The sequence below is a fragment of the Lithobates pipiens genome, unplaced genomic scaffold (genome assembly GCF_037356315.1).
Source record: "Lithobates pipiens isolate NorthernLeopardFrog02 unplaced genomic scaffold, aLitPip1_a1.2 Scaffold_10, whole genome shotgun sequence".
In the NCBI taxonomy this organism is placed as follows: Eukaryota; Metazoa; Chordata; class Amphibia; order Anura; family Ranidae; genus Lithobates; species Lithobates pipiens.
This window is the reverse complement of record NW_027507686.1, coordinates 190,450,106-190,468,850: the sequence shown is the minus strand read 5'-3', so window position 1 is coordinate 190,468,850 and position 18,745 is coordinate 190,450,106. Positions and strand designations below refer to the sequence as shown.

Sequence of the window (18,745 nt, the reverse complement as noted above, 5' to 3'; positions counted from 1 at the left end):
GTAAACCAGATCCTAACCTGGGCAGGAAAGCATGTGCCTTGCATATCGGCAATCTTCATTCCAGGGGTAGAAAGCTGGCAGGCAGACTACTTGAGTCACCAGCAGTTGTTCCCGGGGGAATGGTCCCTTCACCCCGACATCTTCCTGGTTATATGCCAAAAATGGGGGATCCCGGACATAAATTTGTTTGCGTCCAGGTTCAACAACAAAGTCGACAACTGTGTGTCAAGAATGTCAAGAACAAGGGATCCACTCGCATGTGGAACAGATCCATTGGTGACCCAGTGGGATCAGATCTCACTGATTTTATGCATTCCTTCCTATTCTGCTGCTACCTCGACTTCTTCGCAGGATCAACCAGGAAAGGAAGTCAGTGATTCTTGTAGCCCCAGCGTGGCCCAGAAGATCTTGGTATGCGGAAATAGTAAAGATGTTAGTGGGAGCCCCATGGATACTACCACCACGTCCAGATCCACAATCGCAGGGACCAGTGTTCCATCCTACTTTACAAACGCTAAATTTAACGGTTTGGCTATTGAAACCCACATTCTGAAGAATCTTGGCCTTTCAGGCTCAGTGATATCTACTTTGATTAATGCAAGGAAGCCAGCTTCCAGATTCATTTATTATAGTGTCTAGAAGGCATATGTTTCCTGGTGTGAATCCAGGGGTTGGCATCCTAGAAAATATGTCATGGGTAGAATTCTTTCTTTTTTGCAAATGGGGTTAGAGATGAAGCTGGCCTTGAGTACTATCAATGACCAGGTCTAAGCCTTATCTATATTTTTTCAATGTCCGCTTGCTTCCCATTCCTTGGTTCAAAGCTTTACAGGGTAACGCGGCTTAATCCACCGGCTAGAGCACCACTGAATCCTTGGGACTTGAATTTATTTCTGTCGGCTTTACAGAAACTAAGCTGATACGACATACTCCTTTTTGGTCCTTTTGACAAGGAAGCTAGTTTATCTGGTAGCCATATCTTCTGAAAGAAGAATATCAGAGTTGGCGGCTCTTTCTTATAAAGAGCCATCTTTAATTATTCACAAGGATAAGGTAGTATTGCATTCTCATCCTAACTTGCTACCGAAGGTAGTATCAGGTTTTCATCTAAACCAGGATATTGTTCTAACTTGATTTTTTCCAGAACCCTGTTCTGCGGAAGAAAGGTCACTGCATTCTCTGGATGTAGTGAGAGCAGTCAAGATCTATTTCAAAGCGACTGCTCAGATTCGGAAAACGGATGTTTTGTTTGTGTTGCCTGAAGGTCCTAGGAAAGGACAGGCAGCGTTGAAATCTACTATTGTCAAATGGATTCTGCAAGTACCGTATATACTCGAGTATAAGCCGAGATTTTCAGCCCCTTTTTTTAGGCTGAAAGTGCCCCCCTCGGCTTATACTCGAGTCATGGAGATCAGGTAGACAGACGGCGGCCATTCCACTATTCAAAAGCCGCGCCTCCCTGTCTGTGATAGGCGGAACACTCAATTTCCCAGCAGTCAGTGTTCCGCCTATCACGGACATCCGCTCATTCTCATACTACGGACGAGGATGAGAGGATGTCCGTGATAGGCGGAACACTGACTGCTGGGAAATTGAGTGTTCCGCCTATCACAGACAGAGAGGCGCGGCTTTTGAACAGTGGACTGGCCGCCGTCTGTCAGACGAGGAGGAGAGGCTGCAGATTGGCACAGGTAGGCAGGGATGGACACAGCGATGGACGGGTCACAGCGATGGACGGGACACAGCGATGGACACAGGGATGGACGGGACACAGGGATGTCTCACCCTCGGCTTATACACGAGTCAATACGTTTTCCCAGTTTTTTTGTGGTAAATTAGGGGCCTCGGCTTATATTCGGATCGACCTATACTCGAGTATATACGGTAATTATTCAAGCTTATGGTTTCAGGAAGAAAGTTCCACCTTTTCAAATCAAAGCGCACTCCACCAGGGCTGTTAGTGCTTCGTGGGCAGTGCATCACCAAGCCTTCATGGCTCAGATCTGCAAGGCAGCAACTTGGTCTTCAGTCCATACATTCAGCAGATTCTATCAGGTGGATGTAAAATGGCATGAGGATATCGCCTTTGGGCGCAGTGTGCTGCAGGCAGCAGTATAGGTCCTCAGGTCTGTTTGCGCCCTACTTTTGTTTGTGTCCCCTCCCCTCAAGTGGCAAATTGTGTGTCAGTGTGTATTGATTGATGGGCAATGCAATGGGGTTTATTTACTAAAACTGGAGAGTGCAAAATCTGGCCCACCTCTAAATAAACCAATCCGCTTCCAGTTATTTTTTTTCAGAGCTTAAAGAGATTCTAAAGCTAAACCTTTTTCACTTTAATTAATTTCTTGCATTATGGTAAACCCCCCCCTTCTTTTTTTTTTGGCAATAAGGTTGTGTGAATGTGACTGGCTTACCGCTGGGGACACTCGCAGGTGGAAGGAGAAGTCCTGGGATGGATACACCTGGAGTGACCATAAATGGTACGATGATGGGGCAGGTACAGCACAAACACCCGAAACCTGGAGGGGAAAAAAAATGGTCATGAAGACTTGAAATATATACATGGAACACATCTACCTGCACAGGGTGTTTTTAGAGCCCATTCATATTAGTACTCAGTGCAACATGCAGCCCATTCAAAATAAATGGCTGCAACTCCCCTCGATGTAAGAAAAAAAAAAAAGTCTTGCATTTTTTTTATTTATTTTTTTAACATTACTGGCCATGTAATGGGTTGTCCTTCAAAATGAAGGGCAATGCATGCAAGGTGTGTTACCACAATATGCCTGGTGTAAATGTGACTGTTTACCCAGACGTTGTTATGGTACTTTAGTCCACCCCACTCTTTTTCACTAGCCAGGTTATCTGGAAACCCCTTTTGCTTTCCTGTATGTAATACAGGCGAGTTATAGTCAAAATACCCAATATAGGATACTGCTTTCTCACGCAAACAGTCTGGTGTAATAGTGTTAGGCCAGCCATAAGCAGTTTGTATGGACAGGCTGAATGTACCAAGTTGATTGATCAAATTGGGTACAACTAGCCTGCCAGATTTTACTTGCGGTTGCTAGAGCTGCTAGCAATAATCACTGTCTTTTCCCAGTGGGGACAGCTCCCCCCCTCTCACCAGGATAATACAGTGTCTCAACAGGAGGGATTCCACTGTTAGCACTGTGTGTTGAAGGGGGAATTGTGCAAATTTCTTTCCTGCAGCTCGTGGCTGCAGGAAAGAGATTGGAACAGTCTATGACCTGCCTTAGTGCTAAAAAAGTCTCCCACAGCCACAAGTCACCCCTACGTTTGATGTATCACCAGACAGGTGTTAAATTCTAACAAGAAAGTTGCATAGCCTGTGTTTAAAAAAGCAGACATGCCCGCATATGAAGAACTCTTTGAAATCTACCTAAAGTAGATTATATAAAACTCGCATAAAAGGAAACCTGTGCTGGAGATATCTGGGGTGTGACTGACAAACTATTATAACTTTAAAATGCTTTTTGCCTTGTTGTTATGCTTATCCAATGGCTTTGATGTTCTCTACATCACTGTCTTGAAACAAGTGCACAGATCAGGAGCACTAACTTAAATTTTGACTTTAATTGCTGCATGCTTGTTCCAAGTCAGCTACTCACTCAGTTTCCCTTGAGCCACTGTATATTGAGTGGACATTCTGATTTTAACACTGTTTTTACTATATAGTATTAGTAAATCACAGATAAATAGGCTGTTATAAACAAACCTGGGGGCAGCTCCGATCTTCTGAAGCAGAACTGGTTACAGATGTCGCACAATTCTTACCCGCTGATGATTCGCAGAGGTTCACTGACACAGGGAATGTGGAGCTAAACAGCAACAAACAAATTGCATTAAAAAAAAGGGAAATCGCAACTGTAGTATTACTATTAATAAGTTGTCCTTTAATAAATCCTCCAGACTCTTTAGCTTGTTGTGTAAAATACCTTCCTACTAGTTCCAGTAACAGTCACTATGCGACCCACCAAAACCACACAGTATTTGCTTAAAAAATGTCCCTGCCATGTCCTCTTACTGTGCTATAGCCCTACTCATTTTAATAGACGAGCCGTCTTTTGGAGGCTACCATGAGAATGGCTTATGCATAGGAATGAATGGGGCTGTGGCGCACCTGTGCAGTAAGAAGAGGACCGGGTGGGGATTTTTTTATAAACGTAGGCTGTGAACAGCCAGGTAGGACCATACAGTAACTATCATTGGAACATGCAAGGCAGGCTGCACTTGGGGAATTCAATAAAAAGCAACTGCAGTAAAGGCCACACAGGAAAGATTACACTCATATAGTCCACTTACTTGACTTCCAGTGTCATTCTGCCTGACAGTGAGCTGTATTTGCTGAGAGGGAGTGAATAAGTGTAATTGCCTGCACTGCAAAGACAGACAAACCTTGATTATTTTACTTATTTATATAGTGCTGAAATATTATGCAGAACTTTACATAGAACGAAAAAAAAAACTCTCATCTGAGGGTGCTAAATGAACCTAGTCTAACATCCCTACACCACAGTGTCATGAACCTCTACTGGGTCCAGTCTGGGTGCCAACCATATAATCTATTGGTCGGCTATTGAATTGTGGAAGGGCAATAAAGCACCCATAGTAAACCCATACAAACAATATCAGCTTTATAGTACCCATAGATATTAGATGGTTGGAACCCCATACTGAAAATATCAACGGGATCATGCTAGGGCTGCAACTAACGATTATTTTCATAATCGATTAGTTGGCCGATTATTTTTTCGATTAATCGGTTAATAACCTTAAAATAAAAATAAAAAAGTAAATTTTGCTGCTATTTGCATTTTTACATTTTTTTTGGCCAATTTGTTGTTGGGCAGATTAAAAACACAAATTGCCGCAAAAAATGCATTATTGCATTGCTTTCCTGCAGCTTCTCCATTGAAGTATATTGAACCAAAAAAACAAAATAGCACCGTTTTGCATTAAAAAAATAAATAAAAAGTACTTGTCTTTTCCAAATATGCAGCAGCTGAAAAAATCATGGATACGAACGTGTCCGATGGGAAACCATGTAAATGAACTGTAGTGTGTTTCTGCAAAAAGCACCAAAAAACACAGGTGTGACCCAGGCCTGAGATGTTTAGTAACATAATGAGGTTAAAAAGCTAAAATTAGTAAAAAAAAAGAGCAAATAATCGCTACTGTAAGGGGTTCAATTTTTACTATGGGACAGTGAAAGTAATATTTACAGTAGCGGTTTGCTCTTTTTTTACTATAAAGGGCTAATTTTAGTTTTTTTTTTAACCCCATTATGTTACTGGCCGATTAATCGATTATGAAAATAGTAATCGATTAATTTTATAATCGATTAGTTGTTGATTAATTGATTAGTTGTTTCGGCCCTAGATCATGCATCAGTGCTAACATCTTTGGAAGAGGAAAGGCCTCAGCAGACTTCTCAGGTAACAGATCATAATGAAAGCCACAGTGGAGTTGTCTCCCCAAACTCAGATAAATCAATTCACTGGTCAGAACATTATTAAACATTTGACACTGAAGCTTTGAATGCTGTACTTTTTGAAGTCTGCTTTTTACTTGTAGGAAATTCAAAATGCATCGAAACAAATAAGTGAGCAAAATCTTGGGTCTTGTTTACATGGGCGCACTTAAAGTGGATGATAACCTGAAATATTTTTTTTAATTAAGGCTTGCACCTTGTATGGTATAGGATTTCATGTCATCTGCCCAATCTTGCCACAAAGAGTTAATCCAGCTCTGAGCAGTCCTCTTATCTTTCTTCAGTAAGATAAAAACGGACACACAGAGAAATAGGAGTCAGTTTCTCCCCCTTGCTGTGAGTGACAGGTGATTTCCTTATCTCATGCATGAGTGTGAGAGAGGCATTCTGTGTACTTCACATCCCCCCTCCTTTCTTCTCCAGCTCTCCCAGGATTGGCTGCTTTACACCTCAGCATGATTGGGCATGCTGAAGTCATGTGGTGACTTTTCTGGGTTTTGACCTCGATGTTAGTAATCATAGCAAAAGTTCAGTGTAAGAAATACTCTGGAGAAAATGCATGTTGACAAGGGGAGTGTAGAGGTGGGCAGGGAGTCTACTGACATCACGACTTCACCCACCGAGTTCCGAATAACAGACCCACCCACAGAATCTGCCGTTTTTCAGGTCTCATAACATAGTGGTCATCAACCCTGTCCTCAGGGCCCACTAACAGGCCAGATTTTAGGTATTACCTTGGGGAGATGCAGACTAGAATACGGCAATCACTGAGCAGCAAATGATATCACCTGTGATGTATTTGACTTACCTTGCAAACCTGGCCTGTTAGTGGGCCCTGAGGACAGGGTTTATAATCACTATCATAGCAGACAGAGGGGAGACATTTGACAAGTAAGGATGCATACAGGAGGCATGTATATCCTTATAGATAAGCACTATAGCAGTAGTTTAGAATGAGAGTGGGTTTACATTCACTTTAAGTGTACGTCCGTGTGAGAGCTGTGTTTTGTTTTGTAGATCCTGCCGTGCAGGGCTGCCATTAGAAATCACAGGGCCCTGTACAGTCTACCTGACAGGGCCCCATTGAACATCCAGAGGGCAATAAAGAAGCAACATGTCAAGCATGCCATTATGAATTGTGGGTGTAGCAAAACTGTGCCAACAGTGAGAGGACTTTAAGAATTTAACCTACATACAGAATGCAGGGATCAGGAGTATCTATTGTACAGACTGCAGGTGTCAAGGTTATGTAACATACAGAGTGCAGGGTCAGGAGTATGTATCGTACTGAGTGCAGGTAATAGGAGTATGTATTGTACAGGGGTCAGGAGTATCTATAGTACAGACTGCAGTTGTTGGGGATTATGTAACTTACAGAGTGCAGGTGTCAGGAGAATATATCGTACACAGTACAGGGGTCAGGAGTGACTTTCAGGAGCCAAGTCACCTATTGCTTCTCCTAGTTTTTTTTTTTTTTCCTCTTGCATATGTTCATTATACCAAAAGGATGATTCTGACTGATTACCTGCCTACACCACAGGGCATTTGTGTACTGAATGTAATTGTCCCACTCAGATGATTTCTGTAACATTCTTTTGGCTTTGCTCAATAAAATCTTTATGGAACAAAAAAATAAATATTACTTCTCCTGCTCCCAAATGGAAAACAAAAGCCCTCTTTCTGACCTGGACCCTCCTGAACTAGTGGGGCCCTGGGACCCTTACTATAACTGCTGAAAGCCATGGTAATACTTTTCCTTACCCCCATGGAAAATAAAAACTCCCCTCTCTGCTAAAGGGACCCCGTACTGGACTAACAGAGACAAGTAAACATTTAAGATTGCCATTTACAATAGTCTACACAATTCACCTGCAGGTTTCTTGCGAGGCGCAAAGGTGGTTTCCAATGAGGGTGTCAGTCTCCAGGAGGCGAATAGAAGAAGCCACGGTACGGGAATCTGCAACACAGAGAACAGTCTGTAAAACACGCCACCACCCAAAATCATATGTGCAAGGTAAACTGTAATCTGATAGAAATGGTTAAAAAAATGTGTGATATTTATTCATAAATGTCATCAATGTAATTTCAGTGGCGATGCCTGTGTTATTTGGAAATGTAATAAATATGTCACTGGCAAGTTTACTATTTCTATCTTTAGTCTCAGCCTTATATCCTGCTCAGTGCTTACTATACAAATTTCTGCTTTAAAAGTTGTTATTAAAGATATAAAATAATGTTATTAAAAGACAATTAAAGTTAACCTGCATCCAGACCATGCACACTAAGGCCTCATGTACACTGCTGCTGGTAAACGGACATTCAGAGGCAATTGGCTGCTTTTTTCAGCTGCCCCTGAACTCATCCAATGTTATCTTATGTGTGTACATGTACACAGGTTCGTTTAATGTCGTTAGGCAGCTGTGTTTAGAGGCGGTACCGGCGTTTAGCTGCATTTCGTTTACAGGCGTTTTTCATTTTTAGCTATTTTGAAAAAAAAAAAAGAACACTTCTAAACGCCAACGCGGCATCTAAACACGGCAAAACTGACGTTTTAAACATGGGTTTTTATCTGTCACGTTACATTACATGTAAGTGTACATTAAGCCTAAAGTATTTTAGTAAAAGCATTTTTAAACAGGACTCCATTCACCTCTATCTATAAGCATTCTATGAAAAAAAAAAAGTACTAAGTTCACAATACAAACATTGAAATTGTATCTTTTTTTTACAAGAGGTCATCTCGTAAGGCCCCTTTAACACATGCGGACATTATGTCTGTATTTCATCCATCCGTTTTCGGATGAAATACGGACATATATGCATCCCTATGGGATAGCGGGTGTCAGCGGATGAATATCCGCTGACCCCCGATATCATCCGTCTCCACTATGGTCCGATTCTGCAGACGGAGGAAAATCCTATTTTTCTATCAGTCTGCAGAGCGGATCGGATGAACACGGACAGCCGGTCTGTGTCTATCCGATCCCCCATAGAGGAGAACAGAGATCTGACAGGGTGGTCCCTGCACAGCATGCAGGGACTGCCCTGTCATCCACCGGCTCAGCTGGGATAAATGGAGCGATCCCCGCTGAGCAAGTGGATGTTCACAGGGCAGATCATCACAGATCCATCCCGTGTGAAAGGGGCCTAAGTCTGCCAACCCAGGCCAGCAGTTGTTTCTGAGCTGAAGAAACAGACTAAAGCCCTATAAACACTATTGGATTTTCTGAAGATTTTTGTCTTCAGATTCACCAAAACCATGTAGTGCAAGGGCCTGCCTGATTGCATACAAATTGAAGCTCTTAAGGTTGACCTCATATTATATGGTTTTGGTAAATCTGCAGAAAATCTAATAGTGTGTATGGGGCCTTAAACCAGACTTTAGAGGCTTTGTTGCAATTAGAGATGAGCTTTTAATGTGAAGTTTATTCATTTTTCAAAGATCACAACTAGAAAGGAGCTTGGGTGTCCTTTGAACTCATCTCTAATCCTGATAAGGAATATGAAATATGTAAATACTCTATTAATGTTGGCCTCACAAATATCTAATAAAGCCTCTAATATGCTGGGTATTCTGGTTAACTGAAATGACTTCGTGTTATGAATGTGGTTGTAAACTGACTATATGGACAAGCCAGCCCACTCTCCTTTCAGGAATGTGCCATTTTCTTTAGAAGGTCATTTTGCTGAAGAAGAGGATAGGTTGGCCATTTCCTCTATATAACACACACACAACTTGTAGTACCTGTCTCACCTCAGAACTGCCATCAGACGTGTCTGAACCTGATCCACAAGGTAGAAATGTCATCAGCACACCAAGGATTCCTCAGAAGGATCCAAAATTTTTGTTTACATGGTCACACGGTGCACATGCGGTAATGATTTAGAGCCACGCAGGGCCCCTTCGTCAGGCAAGTGATGTTACCACGTCCAGCCAATGGTCATTACAGCATCCAGCATTATTACAGCCATTTTCAGGAACGTGTGCCTGGGGAATATTACATTTGATCCTGATCCACAGCTCCATGCCATATAATGGGAGGGAACCATGGCGGAAACAGCATCTTTAGTTAAGTATCCTTGTTATTTTCTACCCTCACTTTATTTGGTAAAGTGCCACACAAACTGTTGGCAACTAGGCATTTAGCTAATTGCCTGGAGTTCAAGGAAAAAGGTCAGACAAGCTAAAGGACATTTTTAAAAGCAGATAAAATAATGGATATGTTCTCACCATTTGCTTTTGTGACATCAGCAGTAGTAGTGACCATGGTCTCTTCCTCCACACTTCTCTTATTGCGGAGGTCTTGACCAGGCAGGCTGTTGGGGCTGTGTTTATTTTTGCTCTGAGTGTATTGGGGTGGGGGGCTTACAGGACGAGCTGGAGTTTGTAAAGAATTGCGGCTCTTATCTAGGACCCGGGATTTTGCCTTTCTGATAGTGACGGATGAAGCATTGTCTGTAAAAGAGATTAAAAAAATGTATGATTTCATGCACACAGATGACTCCAAAAATGGACAAAGAGAGAACAATGCTGTCTACAGTAATTTTATGGGCTGACAAAGTCTCCCTACACTGGGTGTATCAATAGAACACACAGCCCCATAGTCTCAGATGGCAAAGCTCTTCCCTCCTCCTTCCCCCCCTCTTTGCTTTAAGTCAACAGACTGGCCCAAGATTGCACTTTCTACTGTTAAAGTGACACTAAAGGTAATAAAAAAAAAAAAAAAGTAACCAACATATCATACTTACCTCCACTGTGCAGCTCGTTTTGTACAGAGTAGCCCCAAACCCTGTCTTCTGGGGTCTCTCGGTGGCTCTCTCGGCTCTTCCCCGCATCTGATAACCCCCTGGGAGAAGCGCTTTCCCCAGGGGCTACCCTGCGGGTGCGCTCCCGAGTCCAGAATTTGGCGTCCATAGAAGCTGAATGCAGAACTCGCCCATCCCCCCCCCCCCCCCCCCGGTGGCCTTGTCATTGGATTTGATTGACAGCAGTGGGAGCCAGTGGCTACGTTGATATTAATCTGTCCAATCAACAGTCAGGAACCCCAGGCAGAGAGACAGCGTGTCCTCCTGGGACAAGTTTGAGGGGTCAGGTAAGTAAAACGGAGGGGGGGGGGGGGGTTGGTGGGCAGGGGCGGGCTGGGCCGGGGGGCAGGGTGGAAATTTCCCCCCAGGCCGTCTTACTTTTAATCAAAACAGCCGCTGTTTGCTGACACTTTTTTTTTTTTTTGAGGAAGTTGGCCGCCGATTGGCTGTGTTGCTGCTGCGCTGCATTCTGGGAGTTGTAGTCTGGTGGGTAGAGACTGGAGGGAACTGAGCAGCACAGCAGGTAACTCCAACTCCCGGCAGGGAGACCCATCACTTCACAGGGGGGGCGGCCAGCCAGCAACTTCAAGCTATCATTCTCCTGCTGCTCTTTTCCTAGCAGCTGCACCTGCTTTGTGATAACTCTCCTACTGGCTGCAATGTATCACTCTTCACTCCTATAACCTCTCTCTCCTTCCAGGACACATCACGTTTGGTTTGTTTCTGTTCAGTTTCTTCCTTCATTTTTCCCAGGCTGATTTCACTCATGCTTCATCCCCCTCCCCCTCCCTCTGTGCACTCATCTCTCCTGGTCGGTACAATCTTGCTGTAGGTAAGTCAGACTCTCCTTGCACCAATTCACTTACCGTATATACTCGAGTATAGGCCGACCCGAATATAAGCCGAGGCCCCCAATTTACCCCCAAAAAAACTGGCAAACTTATTGACTCGTGTATAAGCCGAGGGTGAGACATGCCTGTCCATCCCTGTGTGTGTGTCCGTCCATCCCTGTGTGTCCGTCCATCCCTGTGTGTCCGTCCATCCCTGTGTGTGTGTCCGTCCATCCCTGTGTGTCCGTCCATCCCTGTGTGTCCGTCCATCCATCCCTGTGTGTGTGTGTGTCCATCCATCCATCCATCCCTGTGTGTGTGTGTGTCCATCCATCCATCCATCCCTGTGTGTGTGTGTCTCCATCCATCCATCCATCCCTGTGTGTGTGTGTCTCCATCCATCCATCCCTGTGTGTGTGTGTCTCCATCCATCCATCCATCCCTGTGTGTGTGTGTATCCATCCATCCCTGTGTGTGTGTGTCCGTGTGTGTGTGTGTGTGTGTGTGTGTGTGTGTGTGTCCAGCCTACCTGTGTCCTGAGCCTGTGTCCCGTGCCTTGCCTCCTTGCCTCCGTCCCGTGCCTTGCCTCCTTGCCTCTGTCCCGTGCCGTGCCTTGCCTCCGTCCCGTGTCGTGCCTTGCCTCCGTCCCGTCCCGTGCCGTGCCTTGCCTTGCCTCCGTCCCGTGCCTTGCCAGGATCGCCGCTCTTCGTCGGCGCCTCGGCGGACATTCTACCATTCAAACGCCGCGCCTCCGCCTCCGCCTTCGCCTGTGATAGGCGGAACACTGAATTTCCCAGCAGCCTGTGTTCCGCCTATCACGGACATCGTCTCATCCTCGTCCGTAGTACGAGGATGAGACGATGTCCGTGATAGGCGGAACACAGGCTGCTGGGAAATTCAGTGTTCCGCCTATCACAGGCGAAGGCGGAGGCGGAGGCGCGGCGTTTGAATGGTAGAATGTCCGCTGTCTGTCTGCTCGACACGCTGATCGAGCAGGCAGACAGCGATGACTCGAGTATAAGCCGAGGGGGGCACTTTCAGCCTCAAAAAAGAGGCTGAAAATCTCGGCTTATACTCGAGTATATACGGTATCTTTTTCCCATTCATTTTATCCTCTCTTCTGTTTTGTAATTCTGCTCTCCTCATATAAATCACTGTAGCCTCTCAGCTCTGGGCATTCCACACATGTACTTGGGCTGACACCCTTTCCATCTCAGCTTACTTTTATCTAATACAATAGTTCTGTCAGAATCATGCCTCTAACACATGCAGCCCTTCACTCTCTCTTATACTACAGAATTTGGGCTTTTTCACACTAGTGCAGTGACTGCCATTTTTCCACACTGGAAAAATACCAGTCACTGCTAGAGCACATAGAATACAACTGTTCTCTATGTGCTCCATTTACACTGCAGCACAGTCCAGAGGTGCAGTAAGCTGCAATAAAATACAGTAAGGCCAGGTTCACACCGGAGCGATGCGGGAACGCTGCAAATCCGCAGCGTTTTCCCGCATCGCATGCCTCCCGCCGGCAGTTCACACTGCCCTATGCGGACTGCTGGGAGTGTCAGTGAAACGTTAATGACACCCCCAGATCAGTTCGCATATCGCAGTGCAATCTGCAAACTCGGACAGGAATCGGATCGCATGGTGTGAACACCCATGCGATCCGATTCTGCTGCGGACCAAAAAAAGGGTCCCGTGCGAGTTTGCGGCGGGTGCGATGCAAATTCAGCCATACTATCTGTATGGCTGAACTCGCATCGCTACAGAGATCGGATGTGATTTGCACTGCAGTGCGGTGCGAATCACATCCAGTTCTCGCTTCCGCAGCAGTGTGAACCCAGCCTTATTCTACATTTTATCGCAGTGCACCAGATGGCACTGACATAGTTATCAATCAGTCCTTCTCAAACTGACAGCAATGCAGCAGCATTTTTTTCCTTCCAGTGACCCCACAGCACGTCACAAACATTATGGCACTATTACCCCGATTCCCTCCTCCACCTGGGGGGGGGATGCAGTTTGCTATCTTTGCCTGGGCACTGGATGACCTTGTCCCCGCACTACACAGAGGGATCACCTGCAGAAAAGACTCGGGAATGGTACAGTACATGATGTCCTGCTGGTTGCTGGCCATTCCCTGTGGGTCCTGCTGGAACTAATCATGGTCTGTTGGCAGTGGCGGCTGGTGCTAAAATATTTTGGGGGGGGCAAACAAACTGAAAAAATGTGAAAAAAATACATCATATGCAGCCACTGTGCCATCAAACGCTGCCAGTGTGCCCAATGCTGCCAGTGTGCCAAAATCTGCCAGTGTGACGCCCGCTCGCCTTCTGCCCTGCACTTACCCTGTCTTGTGGGGCAGCAGGTGACAGCAACATGCGTCTCCTGCACTTCTTCTCCCGTCAGGCGTCCAATAGCGGCACCTGTTGTTTCAGCCAATCAGGTGACAGGTAACATGACCTGAGCAACCTGATTGGCTGTGAGGCAGGTCAGTGTTAGGAAAGCGATCTCTTTGGTTCTCTAACACACCAATGAGTAATCAGCCCACTGTTTTTCCCTTTCGGAAGCCTATTAGAGCCCATGGCTTTAATCAGGAAGCCTATTTGAGCCTATGGCTCTAATCAGGCATTTCCAAAGAAACTCTGCCACTGTAATTCATATGCATGGCACCCAACAAGGGACCAGGCACATGAATAGGGGGCGGCAGCGGCGACCATAGATAGATTTATGCAATGCATGAATCTATGCGAGAGAGCGAGTGACACGGGGGCGGCGTTCCTGCGCCTTTATGGACGCACCACCGCTGCCTGTTGGTCCTACTGGGAGCTGGCTATGGCCAGTGGCCAGCAGGACCCAGAGGTGAGCAGGACCCACGGGCTGGGAGATGGGCATGCACCTGTAGGTCCTGCTAGGAGCTGATCATGGCCTGTAGGGCTCTGCTGGCTACTAGCCATGGGTAACCTTGTAATACAAGGTGGGCATAGATAGTGAACTGATTCGGGGTTAAAGTGGGCCACTTGACTGGACTTGCCCCCCAGGCCTAAGGCTGTCAGCCCTCCCCTGTTGGTGGGGCTGGGGGCCGGCCACTGACAGGTGTTTTTTCACCTTATTGCATAGGATGCATTAAGGTGAAAAAACACGAACCTTTACCACCCTTTTAAGCCCCTTTCACACAGGGCTGTCCTTTGTTAGTGATGGCCGAACGGTTCGCCCGGCGGTCGTTTCGCGGCGAATTTCCGACTTTCGCCGTCCGCGGGTTCGAACGCCTTTTTCCGTCGTTCGCCCCGGCGGACTTACGTGTTTAATGTATACAAGAACTTTAACCTTTCGTGACACGTTTATCATGTGTTACAGGACAACCAATTGAGACATGACAGCTCATGGACACTTGGACATTCCCCCTAACCTATAAATACACCCGATCCGGTGGCCATTTTACATTCTTTCTTCTGTCACTGTAGGGAAAGGATCCTGTGTGGAGTAGGGACAGAGAAAACGCTAGCTATTTGGTACACAAAAGTTCTTTTCAGGACTGGTATAGGTGTTAGGTCAGCAGCCTGAGTTTCTTTTGTCAGTTTAGATAAAGGGACAGAGCGCTGTATGCTGCTATTTTAGGGACAGCTCAGCCAGATTAGTCTTTCTTCATCATCATCATCATCATCATCATTAGCTGTTACTATCAGGTCCACAAAAGAGCTGTTCCAGCTAATCGTTCCAGCCTACTCTTTTTTGCCAATTTGTATAGGGACAGGCAGGAAGCAGTGTGTCAGGCAGTGAGGATAATTTTAAAGACTTGCTGTTACTATTAGTTCCACAAAGGTTCTTTTCAGGACTGGTATCAGTGGTACGGTAATAGGCTTGTACACGTATAATATTCTTTCTTCCAAATATAGAAAGAATATTATACTTGACTGCTGCCCTTCTGCTGCAGTCTGCTAATCATTCACAACTCACTTGTTCCACAAAGCTCTTTATCAGGACTGGTAACTTGGTCTGTCTAGGGTGCTACGGTACATAGGCTTGGGTGCGGTACAGTCTGCTGTTCTGTAAGGACCGCTATCGGTCCACAATACATAGGGTTGCCGTGCACTACTGCTGACCGCTGCCCTATACTGCAGCAGTCCTTCATTGGTATAGGGACTGACGTACAGTCTGCTAATCACTAACACACAACCTGCTTGGTCCACAAAAGTTCTTATAAGGACTGGTAACTTGGTATAGGGTGCTACGGTACATAGGCCTGAGTGCGTTACAGTCTGCTGTTCTGTAAGGACCGCTATCGGTCCACAATACATAGGGTTGCCGTGCACTACTGCTGACCGCTGCCCTATACTGCAGCAGTCCTTCAGCGGTATAGGGACTGACGCACAGTCTGCTAAACACTAACACACAACCTGCTTGGTCCACAAAAGTTTTTATAAGGACTGGTAACTTGGTATAGGGTGCTACGGTACATAGGCCTGAGTGCAGTACAGTCTGCTGTTCTGTAAGGACCGCTATCGGTCCACAATACATAGGGTTGCCGTGCACTACTGCTGACCGCTGCCCTATACTGCAGCAGTCCTTCATTGGTATAGGGACTGACGTACAGTCTGCTAATCACTAACACACAACCTGCTTGGTCCACAAAAGTTCTTATAAGGACTGGTAACTTGGTATAGGGTGCTACGGTACATAGGCCTGAGTGCGTTACAGTCTGCTGTTCTGTAAGGACCGCTATCGGTCCACAATACATAGGGTTGACGTGCACCACTGCTGACCGCTGCCCTATACTGCAGCAGTCCTTCAGCGGTATAGGGACTGACGTACAGTCTGCTAAACACTAATACACAACCTGCTTGGTCCACAAAAGTTCTTATAAGGACTGGTAACTTGGTATAGGGTGCTACGGTACATAGGCTTGAGTGCGGTACAGTCTGCTGTTCTGTAAGGACCGCTATCGGTCCACAATAGATAGGGTTGACGTGCACCACTGCTGACCGCTGCCCTATACTGCAGCAGTCCTTCAGCGGTATAGGGACTGACGCACAGTCTGCTAAACACTAACACACAACCTGCTTGGTCCACAAAAGTTTTTATAAGGACTGGTAACTTGGTATAGGGTGCTACGGTACATAGGCCTGAGTGCGTTACAGTCTGCTGTTCTGTAAGGACCGCTATCGGTCCACAATACATAGGGTTGCCGTGCACTACTGCTGACCGCTGCCCTATACTGCAGCAGTCCTTCATTGGTATAGGGACTGACGTACAGTCTGCTAATCACTAACACACAACCTGCTTGGTCCACAAAAGTTCTTATAAGGACTGGTAACTTGGTATAGGGTGCTACGGTACATAGGCCTGAGTGCGTTACAGTCTGCTGTTCTGTAAGGACCGCTATCGGTCCACAATACATAGGGTTGACGTGCACCACTGCTGACCGCTGCCCTATACTGCAGCAGTCCTTCAGCGGTATAGGGACTGACGTACAGTCTGCTAAACACTAATACACAACCTGCTTGGTCCACAAAAGTTCTTATAAGGACTGGTAACTTGGTATAGGGTGCTACGGTACATAGGCTTGAGTGCGGTACAGTCTGCTGTTCTGTAAGGACCGCTATCGGTCCACAATACATAGGGTTGCCGTGCACTACTGCTGACCGCTGCCCTATACTGCAGCAGTCCTTCATTGGTATAGGGACTGACGTACAGTCTGCTAATCACTAACACACAACCTGCTTGTTCCACAAAAGTTCTTATAAGGACTGGTAACTTGGTATAGGGTGCTACGGTACATAGGCTTGAGTGCGGTACAGTCTGCTGTTCTGTAAGGACCGCTATCGGTCCACAATAGATAGGGTTGACGTGCACCACTGCTGACCGCTGCCCTATACTGCAGCAGTCCTTCAGCGGTATAGGGACTGACGTACAGTCTGCTAAACACTAATACACAACCTGCTTGGTCCACAAAAGTTCTTATAAGGACTGGTAACTTGGTATAGGGTGCTACGGTACATAGGCTTGAGTGCGGTACAGTCTGCTGTTCTGTAAGGACCGCTATCGGTCCACAATAGATAGGGTTGACGTGCACCACTGCTGACCGCTGCCCTATACTGCAGCAGTCCTTCAGCGGTATAGGGACTGACGTACAGTCTGCTAAACACTAATACACAACCTGCTTGGTCCACAAAAGTTCTTATAAGGACTGGTAACTTGGTATAGGGTGCTACGGTACATAGGCTTGAGTGCGGTACAGTCTGCTGTTCTGTAAGGACCGCTATCGGTCCACAATACATAGGGTTGCCGTGCACTACTGCTGACCGCTGCCCTATACTGCAGCAGTCCTTCATTGGTATAGGGACTGACGTACAGTCTGCTAATCACTAACACACAACCTGCTTGTTCCACAAAAGTTCTTATAAGGACTGGTAACTTGGTATAGGGTGCTACGGTACATAGGCTTGAGTGCGGTACAGTCTGCTGTTCTGTAAGGACCGCTATCGGTCCACAATAGATAGGGTTGACGTGCACCACTGCTGACCGCTGCCCTATACTGCAGCAGTCCTTCAGCGGTATAGGGACTGACGTACAGTCTGCTAAACACTAATACACAACCTGCTTGGTCCACAAAAGTTCTTATAAGGACTGGTAACTTGGTATAGGGTGCTACGGTACATAGGCTTGAGTGCGGTACAGTCTGCTGTTCTGTAAGGACCGCTATCGGTCCACAATAGATAGGGTTGACGTGCACCACTGCTGACCGCTGCCCTATACTGCAGCAGTCCTTCAGCGGTATAGGGACTGACGTACAGTCTGCTAAACACTAATACACAACCTGCTTGGTCCACAAAAGTTCTTATAAGGACTGGTAACTTGGTATAGGGTGCTACGGTACATAGGCTTGAGTGCGGTACAGTCTGCTGTTCTGTAAGGACCGCTATAGGTCCACAATAGATAGGGTTGACGTGCACCACTGCTGACCGCTCACCTATACTGCAGCAGTCCTTCAGCGGTATAGGGACTAAGAGTTTTGTCACAGGGTCATTTAAAAAATGACATGCAGAGGAAGAGGCAGGCCCTTCCGCAGGGGTGGTAGGGGTAGGGCAGGAGCAACAGGCTTGAGCCAAAGTGGGAAGTTGCAGAAGGTGCGTTCAATTACTTTAAAGGATGCACCAGACTTGGTTGAGTGGCTCGCTCAGCCTTACTCTTCTGCACCCTCCTCATCCTCTCGATCTGCACCCTCTTCTTCACTCTCTGCTATGTGCACCCCCAAAGACACTACCACCAACAACACGACCACCACCACCACCACCACATACCTTCCGCTTGAGTCACTGGAATTATTTTCCGATCCATATCAAGAGGACATTTCTGATGCGCAGCCACTCTTGGTATTGGATCAGGAAGAGGAGGTAGCAACAAGCGCTACTCAGCAGTCTGACGCCAGTACCCAGATCAGCCCAAGGAGGAGGTTGGTCCCCGGTGTTGCTGCCTACTCTACTTATAGCGGTGGGGAAGGTGACGTTGATGATGACGTGTCTAGTGATGTCACGTGGGTGCCCACAAGAGAGGAAGAGGAGGGGAGTTCAGAGGGAGATATGGACCAGCA

The 18,745-nt window shown here is 46.3% G+C and overlaps 1 protein-coding gene across 9 annotated transcripts in view; it reads right to left on the bottom strand.

The window, feature by feature from the left end:
* MYRF (myelin regulatory factor) overlaps positions 1-18,745 on the bottom strand; it is a 244,940-nt gene that overhangs the window by 8,514 nt on the left and 217,681 nt on the right. For all 9 annotated transcript variants that reach the window (XM_077460758.1, XM_077460759.1, XM_077460763.1 and 6 more), the window contains 5 exons: positions 9,747-9,971; positions 7,385-7,472; positions 4,327-4,401; positions 3,740-3,842; positions 2,415-2,519 (listed from right to left, as the gene is read on the bottom strand). In XM_077460758.1, the coding sequence (XP_077316884.1) occupies positions 2,415-2,519; positions 3,740-3,842; positions 4,327-4,401; positions 7,385-7,472; positions 9,747-9,971 (596 nt within the window). The remainder of the gene's footprint in view (positions 1-2,414; positions 2,520-3,739; positions 3,843-4,326; positions 4,402-7,384; positions 7,473-9,746; positions 9,972-18,745) is intronic.